We start from the raw sequence: 15,652 nt of genomic DNA, 5'->3' as shown, positions 1-15,652 counted from the left end.
ATTACGGCCCAGGGAATGACGCCCTGTGACCTCTGTGGTGTGACGCCAAACAAACTGTTTCTACTCAGGATCGAGAAGCAGCGCAGAGACAAAGGCAAACAGAGTGAGTCAGACCTCACATAAACAAGATGAAGAAAAGAGAAGAGAGTGTGAGATGATAAAGAGAATGAGACACAAAGACAGTGAGCAAGAGAGAGAGAGAGAAAGAAAGAAAGAAAGACAGACAGACAGAAAGAAAAGAAAACAAGAAAGAAAGAAAGAAAGAATGCAAGCAAGCAAGCAAGCAAGAAAGAGAGAAAGAAAGAAAGAAAGAAAGAGAGAGCTTTCCAGCCATCTGTCTAGTGCTGTCCTCAGTTATCCTGACTCTGACCTGTTGACGTGTGAGGAGAGGCGAAGGCTTTGCATCCAACCCACCTCCTACCCACTCACCCGCCTCTGCTCTCCAGCCTCTATCCCAGTCTAACCCCCTTTATCCAGGATTCACTCTCCTTAAGGCTGGGGAAGGGCTTCCCAGGTTAGGAGGGAGTAGTCATAGGACGACTGGGGACACATCACATTAACAGAGCAAGCCGAGGGGGGGCTAGAGACAGTGAGAGAAAGACAGAGGGAAAGAGAGAGAAAGGTGATGTTTATTCAAAAAGAGGGTGTATGAGAGATTGTGCAGCAATGGGATTATGGGTGAGAGTATCTCCCTCTCTTTCTGGATGTGTGTGTGTCTGTCTGTGTGTGTGTTGGGTGGGTCTCTCTGTCTGTGTGTGTGTGTGTGTGTGTGTGTGTGTGTGTGTGTGTGTGTGTGTGTGTGTAAGTACAAGTGCTTGCAGCTTTAGGCCATGTAAAACTATTTAAGTTTAAAAGGTTAACTGACATCAACATGATCATATGCGTTTGCATTCTCAACCTCAACCATAAGAGTTTAGAAAGACTAAAGGGGGGGGGTAACCAAGTGAGCAAAGGCAATCCCTTCCATACAACAAGCCCCTCCCTGGAGCCCACAGTCATTTAATGGCAACTAACATGGGAAGAGGTAAATAACGCAGGGATTTGGGTCAAAGCATATTTAAGACAGAACAAGAGGGGACAGAAAGAAAGAGAGAGAGAGTGGGGTAGATGGTTACACTGAGAAACAAAGGAAAGTAAAAAAGGTTACTGCCCTGAAAAGTAAACATGAGGGCTAAACGGGGGAGACATGAGAGGAGATGCTCCAGTGATGTCCAAGGATGGCAGCTGGCCTAAAGGCAGCCAGGATGGGAGGAGTCTGGGAAAAGTAGTTCTTCACAGTCCTTGCTGGCCCTAGCCACTCACTACTCTATATGACCTGTGCTCATTGCTCACAAACCTATGGTTCATATTTTAACACTTTATGGCTTCAACAGGGAATTTGAATTGTAAGTGACGCACGTTTCAAGCAGTACAATGGCATGTGTGTGTGCTCCCAAAATGACTAGTCTAACCATGTTGATGTCATGCTCTTAACAGTTCAGCTGTTTATCAGAGGAACAAATCTGTTCCTTACAGTTGTAATGGTCTGCCGCTCATATAACTTCATGGATTCAACTTCCTTGGTGTGCATGTGTAGTGTTCCTTCATTGTTCTGCGAGTCACAGCACACTAAACAGTAAAAAAAAAAAAAAAGGGGGGGGGGAGGGCCCTAAATGCATAACTGGCTAATTTTACCGTTCAGCTGAGAAGTATTTCCGTGCCAACCAGAGCATCACCGCTGCAGCCCACACAAGTGATGCCGGAGCTGGTGACTCAGTGAGCGCATAGCATACCAAGCCGGCGGGGAGGTGGGGTGGGGTGGGTGTTCTGACTGAAGCATTTGGGGAGAAAATAAAAGAATAGAACTCAAAATATCCACACAGTCTCCTGGGAACACCTGGGAGCTTTCTTTCTTTCTTGTGCAAAAAAAAATTAAAATGAAAAAAATAGTTTTCACTAAAAACCCTGGAGAGAGACTCCTGGGAGAAAAAAAAATACAGTGATTGAAATCAAATTATTTTAACATACAACAGAAAAGCAACAAAAGCTGGGGCCATAATTCATTTCAGATGGATAACTAAAGCCATTTTTCAAGAGATGACACTTGGACAGCTCCCACAGATATTAGCGTTGTGTCCGCGCAGACGATCGCAATTCCAGACACAATAACAACATCGCAAATAAACAAATGGAGCGACACAGACATTACAGCCTCTCTCTCCCACTTTCTCTCTTTCTCTGTGTTTGTCTCCCTCTCTCAGTCTCTCCTTCACTGTTTATCTGTCTCTCTTTCTTTCTTTCTCTCTGTGTCTCTTTTGGATCTCTCTTTCTGTGCCTCTCTTTCTCTGTTTCTCTCTGTTTCTCTCTCTGTGATGCAAAACCCTTGAATGAGGTCACTACCAGAAGTGGGGCTGGCCCACATAGCAGAGCAGAGCTAGACAGCAGAGACATCCCTTTCAACCCCACCACCACCCCCCTCCCTCAGTATCTAGCACGGTTTGTCACCTGTTCTTAAGAACACCTCAGAGAAGAAGGCTAGAATGAAGGGAGACTTAATAAACTTTGTGCGTGCTAGCCACTAATCATCTTCCCCATTGCTCCAAGAGAATGAGGTCAGCTTATGCAGATGTAGGTGTTTGTTGCTGACTGTCTTGGCTCTCGTGTGGGGATGGGTGATGATTAAAAAAACACAGACAACTCGAGAGGAGACGCCAAAACGAACACAGACAAATCCTCAGCGCAGGGCTGCACTTTCCTCCTCATGTTAAATACAAACATATGAGAGGGAATCAGATATAAAATATCAAATAAATGACACGAGTAGGAATGAAGCAATTCCTTCATCAATGACAGTTTGGGAGGAGACATCACAAGTGCAATAGGAGATGCTGTTTGGGGTTCAGCTACCTTACACAGACCACTCGCACGCCAGCTCCACACCACCACGGGGAGATAGGAGGGTCAAGTGTTACAGAAACACACAAGAAGTGGCCAAAACAAAGAAAGCCAATGAGAGAGAAACTAACAAACAAACAAACAAACAAACATGCACAAACAAGTAAAAAAAAAAAATGCATGGCTTTTCTGAAGTTTAATTCTGTGAGAATGAATGGCAATCTATGAGCACCAGATGTTGTTCAGGATTCAACGGTCATGCCATCTTACTACAAAAATACTGGCAGCTCGGCCTCATCGTTGCTCACAGACAGGAGGGTTAATTACATAAAGCACACGAGAAGAGGCCCAAACAAAGCAGATAGACAAAACAAAACCACTTCAGCTAACTTATTTCCACTTAACAAAAATACACACAGTAGAAAGTGATCCCTCATCAGTGAAAATGTGAAGGGAGATTCAGAAAAATCCCAATAGTCAGACTTGACTACCTCGCCAACTGTCTTCAACAGCTAATTTGCACATGGCACATTACACATCATCACTGGCAGACAGGTGGGGAAATGATAAATACATACAAAAATAGAAGAGTGGCCAAATTAACACAAGCCTGAGACAAAACCTCTCCGCCAAGTAGACTCTCTCATCTTTTCACTCCCTTTTCCTCTCTCTATTGGATTCAGAAATCCCAATAACCAGATTCAACTATCTCGTCAACTTTGCACCTGGCAACTCAGCTAAACCTCATCACTGGCAGCCGGGGGCAGGGGGAGGGGGGGGGCTTATGTTGAGGAGCCTCTGGAGTGTTTGAGAAGAGCCTGAGGGATGCAGGAGGAGGCCCACGTCACCAGCCTCATCGTCTGCCACTGCTTGTCGACTTTGGCTCCCGGCTCCTGACCCCGATTGAAATTTAATCAAAAATAGAAAAAAAATGTAAAACACACACACCACAAGCATCACAACGTCTACATGGAAAGCGCCGACGGATCTGGCGAGTGTGGCTCGCCTCCCACTCCCACCAATTATGTAAGAGGAGAATCATGCCGACGCAAACAGAAATAGCTCGTCAGGGGACGAGCTAACGGACGCAGAGCAGCAAGTGCAGCGAGAGAAAGGGGGCGGGGGAGAGGTGTTTCACTTGGCACAAAGGTGACCATTGTCTGCGAGGTCTCTCATCAGGCCGAGGGGTTGTGTTTTAATTCTTTCTTTTTTTTTTTCTTTTAAGATCTAGACCTGTTGACTCGTGTGAAAGTAAAACTACAGGCCTCCATTTTTTTTTCTCCCACAGATCAGGACTTTTTGTGTGTATGCGTGCCTGATATTTTTTTTCTCCCCTTTCTGCAAAGCATTGTTTGCGTTCACTTTGGAATATAATCCATCACCAATCTGGGCCATTGGTTGGGCGGTTATTTTTAATCCACGAGTCTAAAGCGAAATGCTGCAACTCTAATGCTCGAGCGACCAAAGATTACATGAGAGTGAATTGTCCATAAGATGAGCAAAGAAGCTCTTAATGGACTGTCCTATAAAAAAGTTATTTTTATATTTCCAGTGACTGGATGAAGTAGCTTCCACTAAGAGGAAGGCTGTTCACTGCTAGGTCCGTGCTATCTGTACACATAACCTGAGAGAATGTTACAAAGGATATAAAAAACTGAAACATTAGAATTAACCCACACAAAGGTATAGGCTATATTTTACACACTCAGAGTTAGTAAGTGGCTGCATTCATTAGCATTGTGAAGTAAATGGTACACCGAGAAATTGAGCAATGTCCTTTAAAAGATATTCAGAGACCTCAGCTTTGTTGAGGCACCTTGGGACCTTACAGACCTCCCAAAATAAAAGCCAACAGACATCTCCATGGTTATGCAACAGTAAAGAACCAACAGCATCTGGCTTACACAACCCAGAAGGCTTTGCTGCTTTCATGGCTTGCTCTGTACTAACTTTAGAGGGCCACTGAACATGAGTGATCCTGAGCAAAAGGGGTAAACACACCTCAATCAACTTACAATCCTTGAACGACAAAAAAATCCCCTGCCAAAATCTAATACAGAACACAGACCAGCTCTGCGTGGTCCTCTGCACAACTAGAGAGGCCCTGGACTCAGAGCACCTGTGTGACAAAACAGGCCAGATCTCATTACTGGACCAGGGACAAGATAATCCAAGTCAAAGTGGAATAACGCATAATCGTCTAGCACTGCAAGGACAAAGAAGAAGTAGGAAAAAAAAAAGAAAGAAAAAAGAAAAGAGGCAAAGCCATGCTGATCTATGCGCCCGGATTGTGCGAGTTTTGAGTGCTGTCTCGGAACGGCTAAGAATAGCTTTAAGAATCTGAATGTGCCCCCTTCTCTGACTCGCTGTCCTTTCATCTATTCAAATGCACGTCGTCGTGACGATACATGCTGAGCCAACTTATCCAGTTCTGACACAAGCACAAGAATGTACATGATCACTGTTGAAGGACTACTAATCCAAAGTTTGTATTTAGTTCTAACATTTCACTGAAATTTGATCATACAGTTTCAGAACAAATAGGCTACTTCTTAGAGCATTCATTATGCCATTATGAAGAAGACTGATAAATATGATTAATTGAGATAGGGGTATGAACCATGATTGATGTTTCAAACAAGGTATGAACTTTACTTCCGCAGCTCCCTAAAAAGTCATACATTAAGGAATGAATTGCCCTCCGTTGTTCTTCTCCCGTGAACCCTGGTGTCCTCGCATGACAGCGGTCATGTACTTTTTTTCCACAGAGGGGCTAATCACCGTCAGTTCCCCGACAGCAGCGTCAGGCTAAATGTCGCCCGGACCATGACGAACACCGGGGCCATTCAAACTCCATTAGGGCAGGCAGAGCGCTTCGGGAGCACAGTGGATCCATAATGCCCTGACTCCAAGAGAACTCTAAGTGCTGGGCTGGGATAGGGGAGCGGGGAGCGGGGGGTTGGGTGTTGGGTAGGCGTACTTTGAGAGCTTAGAGAGTCACGCTAGCGAGCGTCCCTCTCTGCGCGTCCCAGTCAGTGTAGCCTCTAGCCTCAGCAGACCTGTTCTCCACAGAAAACCGCACGCTGAGCCGTGGGGCTGTCGATTGGCTGGCAAATGGAAAACAAACTAAATCAATGGCCTGGAAAAACAAGTGCCACCTAATTACAGGGGCGGACAGGACGGGAAGGGGGGGGGGATGGGAGCAACACTGTCACCCTCTCCTCAGCCTCAACGTGACAACACAATCCATACAACAGCAGAGGGGTGGATTGGTGGGGGGGGAGGGATCGAGAGAGGTTGGTCAGCAGAGCAGGCTCCCCGAGCTGGGTTGAATGTTCCGTGCAACAGAGCGAGGAACGACAGGGCCATATGGACGCGACGAGGACGAGGTCAACACGTGTCAGCAGTGATGCCTTTTGCAAAAAAAAAAAAAAAAAAGGAAAAATTCGCCCCAGAGCCCAGTTAACACATAGGATCCCACGTGCTTCAAAGCACCCTCCCGCCAACCTAGTGCCCCCTTTCTCCAAGAAGACAGACAGATGCACCGTTACGGCTCAGCTCAGCCCTCACTCATTCTGAATTCTCCGTGCTGGTTATTCTTAGCTGTGCCGCTGAAAGTCAAGACCAAACCCGGGGTTAATCCGCCAGTCACTGGTCTTATGACCCCGCCCACGCACTCCACTCTCCCAGCATGCACCAGGGCTTAGAAGAAAACAAAATCATGCTTAGCCGTGACTAGCGTCCATCCCATGTGGTGAGCCATAATACCTTGCATGCCGATCCACTGATATGGGAATTGACACACCAACAGAACATTGACAAAGAGAGAGAGCGAAAGGGATAGAGAGAGAGTGGGTTAAAGATTTAGTGTTTACCTTTTGAAGACTGGTAGGATTCAGCTGTGTCTTATCTATGATTTTGATGGCAACCTGTAGGACAAGATAATGGGGTGGGGGCAGAGGGAAGATAACGTTTTTAGTCCAAGTCTGGAACCATGTTATAATCAGCCTAGCAGCACATCTGCCTTCGAGAAGGTCATGGACTCTCAGTCATGGGACACTCTTGATGGACATGACAGCACAGTGCACATGTGGCAAGTAAGGTCTAGGTGTGTGTGAACTACTTCTGACCACAAGTCAACTGTTAAAACCTGAAAGCTCAGCAACACTTGTTATGCACAATGTAGACTTCCTCAATAATGCTTCCTGAAAACATACGACTCTTGGTCTGTCAAAGGACGGACGGTTTTGAAAATCGTGTGATGCAGCAATTTCAGGTTCAGGATTGTGACCAACATGTTTTTGCCCTCATCACATGCAATGCACAGCAGAGAGTAAAACTACACAAGACGCCACAGACTTCGAACCTAAATTCAAGAACAATTTTGCACACCTATTTGCATAGAGGATACTTCCTGCACTTCTACAACACCTTTCAGACTGATTTAGAGATTTAGAGATAAGCTCGTCTCGTCAGAGGAGTGACTATTTACATGCAAATACGTGTAATTGTAATCTGATAGTTACTGGGAAAAAATATGTAATCAAATTACAGTTACTAATCAGTAACTAAGTGTTGGTGATTACAAATATATTATTTCAGGTAAAAAGCTTTGAGGCTTACATGTAGAATATAACATTTGTTCTGCTGCTTTGCATCTTTTAACCACCTAGACAGGCTCCATTCATTTGAGTGTTTTGAGTGTTGTTTTTTTATTGGTTCTCTTGCTTGAATTTGCTGATTAAAAAGTTGGCCTCATCGAAAGTAATCAATGCAGTTGGTAACACTACTTTGATGAAGTAGTTCAGATAGTTACATTCCTTATTACATTTTCAACATGGTAACTAGTAATCTGTAACCCCTTATTTATTTCAAAAGTAACCTTCCCAACCCTGCTTGTAACCATGGGTGCTTGTGCGTATTTTATGAAAAAACATTGCTTGTGCAGAGAAAGGTCAGACGCACAAAAAAGTGTTGAGGGCAAGTGACCACACTCATTTCTTTTCCAAGGCTACTACTCAGCTGTCAGCACCCCATCTCAATCACCCTTCACCAGCCCCCACCCCCCCAAATAACCGCCTCACCACCCCCACACTCACCTCTCTCCCAGTAAGGATGTGTCGGGCCAGCTTGACTTTGGCGAAGTTGCCCTTGCCGATGGTCTTGAGTAGCCGGTAGTTGCCGACGTGCGGCTGCTCGTCGGCACAGGAGGCGATGGAGTTCCTGCAGCGGGCACCCGAGCGACCCGCTCGCGTGGGCACCTCGCTGCGCCCATCGCTGTGCGAGGTGTGCTGGGGAAGGAACAGAGGGGAAAAAGGGGGGGGAAAAGGGGGGAGAGAGAGAGAGAGAGAGAGAGGTCAGTGATCTTATGAAGACACAAAGTCAACCGAAAACAATCAGGAGAAAAATAATCACACTAAACAATGTTTGTATCTTGCATTTTGACATTATTGACATGTGACATAGATGTGGGGCCGCTAACAAAAACAACAGAGAAAGAGAAAATCAAGAAACGGAGGAGGAAGGGAGCAGTCATGTAAACACATCCTTGACACAGCCAGGAGTAAAACCAAGAGATTTGTGCGCTGTTGTGTTTCAAACCCAACAAGGATGGAAATAATAACTTTTATATTTGAAATAAGATAAAAAAAGACAAAAGCAGAGCCGAGCAGCAGAGTTGCCGTCAGACACGTGCTTATCTGGGGCAGTTTGTGGATTCACGTGGAGACGCGAACCGTTGCTCATTCTTTTGATCAACAGCAAAGCTGCCCTCATGAGAGGGAACTGTGGCCGGAAGTGGGGACATGTGACAGCACTGAAGAAGTGGCACAGTTTCGCTACCTGATAATCTGCCTCAGAAAGCCTGTGCTACTTCATGCCATGTCAGTCGTGCAAACCATCAATAATATCGTGGGATCCAAGGAGAAAAAAAAGGATGTTTACACAAACGACCACAAAAGGGTTATAATCTTGTGCTGAAGTCAGTGAAATGAAATCAACATGATAAATTGATGTGGGCGTTAGTATTAGGCTATATAAATAAGAAAGTGATGGGTTTAACGACAAAATCAAGGTCTATTTTATTTTTTATTTTTTTTAATAGCAATTCATTGTGGCGCAATACACAGATCCACTAAAACTGTGAACACAATCTTACTAATGTTTCTCGAAGTTGACATCTAGGTAGACAATAATCTCCTTCAGCACTGAATCCACTATCTCACAAGAAGTAGTCGAGATCAAGGATACTTTGACATGAATCAGGGACTGGATGACTGCACTACTTTTTGCACTACTGCCCCGCCATCTCTACTGCGACTAGATGTCTTATGACATGATGTGAAAAGTAGACAAGGCCTGAGGTTGATAGCTCATTCTGAGTTAAATAAACTCACTCTACGAGAGGTCCATGGCAATCTGCTCAGGAAGAAAGTATAGAGAGAGGACCAGTTCATCTGGAGACAGTTTCTTAAATTAGCACTGGAGAAAATAAAAAATAAAACTCCAGAAGTCCAGGCTGCCTGTGAATATCTGATGCAGGCTGAGGGAAATGCACTGGTGTAACAAGAGCACAGAGGGAAGGAACACGAAATGTTACAAGTAGAAACCATTACATCTAGAGAGCGTGACTTCTTGTCCATATTGACGAAACAAAAAGAGACACAAAGAAAAAAAAAAAAACACATGATGTACTAGACTGTAATCGAGCTTTCAAGTACCATGAGGCCTGACCATTTGGGAGCGTTCTATCACAAGCTAACGCGGCCAGGAGCATGACCTGATTTGACAGGGATGATTCTGGCAGGGGCATTGACTAGACATGAGCGGCACATTTCGCTCTCACAGACTGTGCCGACTCAAACGCAGAGGACAGGCCAGTGGAAGCTAGAAATCAATGGAGGATGTGGGACACCACTGTTGAGCCAGCCGCAAGGTTGTCAATGCTGGCTACATCACGTGTAAGTACCAGTGTCAAATAAATAAATAAATGGATAGAGACATTGTCTGATAGACAAGATGACATTCTGGCTTTGCGTGTATCACCTGCTTGGAGCTGATCTAACCTATGGTTACACATAATCTCTGTCCTTCCCAAAAAGCTTTAAGAACACAAAGAAATTGACAGTGATACAAAAAGCACTCACATCTGAACAAAACACCAAGAGCACGGGGCATTCTGTAGGGCACATTCTGGGAACTAATATTTCCACTAAATGAGAGAAAACAGGAAGCAAGGATTGTTTACTTAGATTACACTGTCCCCATTAGCCACCGCATTAGCTGCAATAGGCTAAATCCGAGGGGAACTGACAAGACGGCTGTGAGCGACCAAACTGGATTCTGTCACAGTTTGAGTGGGGTGCCATGAAACAACGAACGAGCACTGCTGGAGTGTGTCGTGTGTTGACAGGCGTTAGGGGGCAATGGAGGAAATGTCTCTTTCCCTGGGTATAAATAATTACACGTTTGAATGTCCTATAAATCAAACAGGATAAAGCAAAAATGGAAAGACACTGGACTGAGTGAGCCAGGTTCCCATTGGAATCAATGGGTATTATTTGGAACACCAAAAAAAAAATATATCAACAAAAAAAAAGTTGTTTACTAATGATACAAACTGAACAATTCACATTCCCTTGTGTTGTAGAGGCAGCTATGGCTAACTTGTGATCAGTGTCTCTGCTGAAAAAAAACACTGATGAGTCAGTTAAAAAAAGGAGAGGGAAGAAGTTGAAATTATCCTACAGTGGCACTGGTTATGGACACCTCAATGTGGTGCTTCATAGCATAGACATATATGTATGTCTATGCTTCACAGGACCTGGTATTTTCATTCAAAGGCAAAGGTCTGGTATTTCGCAGCTGGGAATTGAACCCGGGTTGACCGGCGACGCTTACCACTGTTCCACCAGTGAACATATGGGGCCAAAGACGCCCTTCCTGCTGAGACCCTGTTAAGACCAGAGTAGTTTCATTGCCAGAGAGAGGAGTGAAGGACTTGAAGAGTAAGAAAGAAGTGAAGGAGTTGAAGGCACTGTTACGGCCTCGAGGTGCCGAAAATGGAGGGGTGAGAAATCAGGGCACGGAATAGGATTGTGTCTGTCTGTGTCTGTCTGTCTGTCTGTCTGTGTCTGTCTGTCTGTCTGTGTCTGTCTGTGTGTGTCCCTCTGTCTGTGTGTCTGTCTCTGTCTGTCTCTGTCTGTCTCTGTCTGTCTCTGTCTGTCTCTGTCTGTCTCTGTCTAACACAGTGAGCGTACCACCTGTTCGAACCGACACACTCTCTTCAGGAACATTCAGTACCTCACCTATAGGCCACTTGCTAAGTTAGGGTAAAGCAAACCTCCCGCTATTCAAGAGACGCACAGCAACCACATCAAGAGTTCCTCAAGGTTTGCATGCAGCTGGAGCATAAGATAACCGCAAGACTCACTCGCTGATTAGTCAGTCATTTGAGACTAAGATGAATGCACTCATCTTCTATCACTAACATAGGTCAGGGAAACAGCCAGACCCGAATCAGACTTGAATCAAAAGGCGGTTTTCCCCTGCGGTTCGCCCCTCTAGGACCTCTTTTAGGGACGTTTTCGTTGAAAACGAAACACCACAAATTGAGGCCAAATCTCTACCGATGTTTTTTGGATGTTGTTAAAGACAAGACCGGCATTCTGTTCAGATTTGGACTGGTTGATGAATGTGAATATGAGGATACTGTATTACATAGTTGAGGGTTTCATAAGTGCAATTTGCATATGAGGCAAATTACATAAATTAAGCCTGCCCATGAAAGTGACCCAAATTAGGATACGAGCCGGGTTTTTATGGGTTGCCTTGAGCAAAAAAATGCATTGCAATACATTTTCAGAGAGAGGCTGTCCTAATTTGATTTATGATTTTAGGAGTGCTCAGTCCCTTACAGTTAAGTTTAACCAATAAAGCAAGACCCTCTTACCTTGTTATTGCTTGGTCATGCTACCGAAAGTTTACTTTTATCTTAAGGCAGGCAATCGAGTGAAGGTTTTCTTCGGATTATATCCACGCTCAAAGCAAAACGCTAGGAACAGGAGACCCAGTTTCCTGAACAGCCGCACTTCTATAATTTGTCTTCCCACATGCAATTAGGTTAGTCATCATTACACCTCACCTCTAAAGACAGCCTATTTGTCAAATGAGGGGGTCGAGGCTTTACTGTACAAATGCCAAAAGTGGAGAAAGAATAGAAATTGTTGATGTGCGATAGGCAATCATTTAACTTTTAGCACAGGACTCAACACAAACAGGTAGCAACTTCTATGACAACAACAAAAAAAAACGTCAACTTACAATAGTAATGCGATGCCTCTTTACTGAGTGGGAGCCCTTCATCCTTGCATTGGCAATCTGAATGGCATTGAAACAGACCGCTCGCCCGTATTTGTGCTGGCAGCCACTCATTGATCTGTCGGAGATCAGTGATGCTCAGGGGAGCGTGAAACCATTTCGGGCACCCGTCTTTCGGCTTGAACTAACTACGAAGGAATGGTGCCCTGCGCTCTCTCTCGCTATAGCTCTGCGAAACTGGGTTGCTTCTGGGCACCCTCAGTGACGCTATTAATCATCATTGCACACGCATGCCCAAGGTAAAACTGCGCAATCGCCAATAGGTGAGCTTGGGCACCACATGCCCTGGCAAATACGCCTGAATAGCTACGAGGGCATCTGTGGAGATGTACCATGGCAGGAGCAGTACCTGGATTCTGCGCCCTAAAAAATGTGAAACCTTAACCCAGGATAAATGTGTTCTTCTCTGAGCAGCCACACAGATATTCTAACCTGTTTATATGGCGCTGCAAGGTTGGTCACGGGAGGCTATCACACCGGTTTTGCATTTGTCAAGCACACGACAGTGGCGTTAAGCTTCGCGTGACCCACATTAATTAAGGGTAACTGTTAGCTGCCTCGAAGTGGCTGAAATGGTTCATGCTCAAACGTTTCGGTTTAAATACAATTCTTGGCTAAAGCTTGAGTCATGGACTTGTTTTCAAACATCTTCAGTTATTTTGACTTAAACTTGTGAGACGTCCACAACACCAGCCTATTTTATCTAATGGGGAATTACATTTAGAAGAAGTTGCAATAAGTAGCCCTTATGCTGCGGCCCCTAACATACTTGTGCTTTCTGTTAGCTCCAATGACAAGTACACATCTTTGCTTAAAAAGCAAGTTGTTAAATCGCACTGGCCTTGAAATCAATATAAGCACAACTTCCGATATGCGTCATCGCCACTATTGTTGGTTACAATGCCTAATGAGAACTACCGTTATATGGCTTCGTGTCATTTAACGTTAGTCGGAACTTTCTAGCTCTTGTTTCGAATTAAATTATGACGATTATTTGCGAGCTGCGTTGAATGGTCCATAGTTAGACGGCTAACTGCAGATGGTTAGGCTGCAAATGACATATTTCCTGAGTAGCCTAGCTTAGCATACAAGAAAACATGAGTGTGGGAGAGGACAAACTATGGACAAGACAAGCAGATCACGATGAAAACATAAATCAACTTTATATACTTACATTTTCAGTGTCACGTTCATTGACGGTAGGTAGTGGCGTTCTAGTTGACATTTTACTGTCGTAATATCCAAAGTGGTTCAGAGTCACGGTTTGGTTTTGCAGCACCTTACTTCAATGGTTGGAAAGCGACACTCCAATTGTTGATGAAGATCATGGATTCGACCAACATCAGTGGCAAGACAGTCAAGTTCCCAGCAAAACCGACGTCGGAAAGTATTCCGAGTCCAGATTAATGAAATAAATTCATGAACTGCATTACTACACAGTAGCTAGGTATGCAGTCCACACGTAGAACAAATGGCAAAAAGGCAACTCTTTCCACAAAGTTGATCGATCAAATGACATAACCTTTTCCTTGTACGTAATCTTCTCAGTTTTAACAAAAATGTTCGTAATGTAATTGAAGGTAACTCAGCAGCAACACTTAATAGGCCCACATGAACTGCACACAACGTTTAGACAAGGAAAAGGGGAGGGGAGGGGGGTGTTCTCGTATACCGGTCTCAGAATTTGCTGCCAGGTTTTGCAGTTCAAACTTCCTGTAAAATGTCCAAGCCACGAAGTTCCAGCTGAAACGTTCCTCCTGGTTTACCGCTGAATTTAAGACCAAAGTTAGACTAAAATCCCTCCATCTCGAAAGTGGATATAGCGTTGCTAGACTGCTGGATCCAAGATGGCTGTCCACTTGCAGAAGAGTGCCAAGCCAAACCCAGTGCTGCCAGAGGAAGTGAGGAAAGAGACGGCTTTAGAGCTCATTGGCGCTGCGCTGTAGCAAGAGAAGCGCTGTTTGTTGTTGCTAGGGTGATTACTGGGTAGAAAAAAAATCTACCTGCTCTACAAGCCGTCAGATACTGTACTTATGTGCATCGATCATGGACCTCTCTCCCTACTTGCCCCAGTTGCCTAGTGTGGCATAAAATAGCTTCATTACTGTGCGCAATTCTTAACTCATTATTTCCCACATAATAATGAAATAATTAGAAAACATGTGTGTATACTTTGAATCCAGAACCAAGTTCGTGAGTTTGCAAAAAAAAAAAAAAACATGTATAGCCTATCTAACTCGCAACATGCATCCCTCATGCAAATTAAACTTTCTGCTAGGTGTTAATGAATCCGTGGGCTGTACACACCTTCTTTAGGAGCAAGACACGGAGAGATTTACCAAAGATAAATCAGCCCCTTAAACTTCATATATGAAGCCAGTCCTAGCCCATTGTCTTGGGAATGTCGACCAATGTGGAGTTCAATCACATGTCAGCCTGACCTCGCCCTCTTCCACAAAGCTGTCATTGTATAGTAGCTACAGAACAGCTACACAAACAACCACTCCCCGCACTGTCCAGATCAAGCCCCATCCATATGTCTACCATAGGCCTACTCAGCGAGACATTATGAAAGGGCTCTGTTTTTTTCTTCTTCGAGTAACTGTGCTCTAATTTGCGAATGCATTGTGGAGAAATACAATAAAAGATATAGATGTACATTATATTTATATTATATCTAATATCTATATTATTCCCATATAGGCCAGTAGTTGTTCGGTAAAGCCCACGATGTCATATAAAGAACTCTTCTCTAAAGATAAATACTAAGTGTTTCTTATACACGCACAACAGTCCTATAAATGGCCAATGCCCCCTGAACTGCTTTCATCTCATTCATAGTGTTTGATTTACGCTGTCACATAGGCGACGGTCTTTTCCACTTTCTATCAGAGGGCGCCACAACATAGGCGAAGGTCGTTTCTACTTTCTTTCAGAGGGCGCCACAACAGAGTCTACCGTCTTTTCTACTTTCTATCAGAGGGCGCCACGCCGTGGTATATTAGGGTATTGCTAAGAGAGGGATAGCGCTTTTTTACATGCTGAAGGTCAGCGTCATTAAAATGCAATGCTAAATAGTGTGGAAGTCCTTTTGTTCAACATGAACCTAAGTACACGAAGCACTTGCATTTTCATTATGTGTCCTTTTTTATTTCAGACTATGGAATGCAGACTATGTAAATTATACATGTTGCGATGGGAAAAAATAAATGTATGGTGGCACACAGCCTGACCATGCTTGCTTTTACTTTGCTGTAATTATCCATATATAGATTGTAATTGGGGCATTGAGACACCTTTTCACTTAGACAAAGTGCACAACACTAAAGAGACTTGGCCTCACAGTGATCTGATTACAAACAGAATTTAGTTTTCTTTTCTTACTTCAAGTCGAATATGC

The 15,652-nt window shown here is 44.2% G+C and overlaps 1 protein-coding gene across 9 annotated transcripts in view; it reads right to left on the bottom strand.

Moving 5' to 3' along the window:
* mark3b (MAP/microtubule affinity-regulating kinase 3b) overlaps positions 1–14,236 on the bottom strand; it is a 58,071-nt gene extending 43,835 nt beyond the window's left edge. For 3 of the 9 annotated variants that reach the window (XM_031581551.2, XM_031581553.2, XM_031581552.2), the window contains exons 1-3: positions 12,196–13,266; positions 7,974–8,165; positions 6,750–6,803 (exon numbers count right to left, since the gene is read on the bottom strand). In XM_031581551.2, coding sequence (XP_031437411.1) covers positions 6,750–6,803; positions 7,974–8,165; positions 12,196–12,306 — 357 coding nt within the window. In that variant the 5' untranslated portion in view covers positions 12,307–13,266. Of the gene's footprint in view, positions 1–6,749; positions 6,804–7,973; positions 8,166–12,195; positions 13,270–13,426 lie in introns of those variants that run through there. The other 6 variants (XM_031581559.2, XM_031581557.2, XM_031581556.2 and 3 more) reach the window with 6 other exon arrangements.
* Positions 14,237–15,652: the final 1,416 nt, after the last annotated feature.

This window comes from Clupea harengus, chromosome 15 (genome assembly GCF_900700415.2).
Source record: "Clupea harengus chromosome 15, Ch_v2.0.2, whole genome shotgun sequence".
Classification (NCBI taxonomy): Eukaryota; Metazoa; Chordata; class Actinopteri; order Clupeiformes; family Clupeidae; genus Clupea; species Clupea harengus.
The sequence above is the reverse complement of the archived record's forward strand: the minus strand, read 5'-3'. Positions and strand labels throughout refer to the sequence as shown.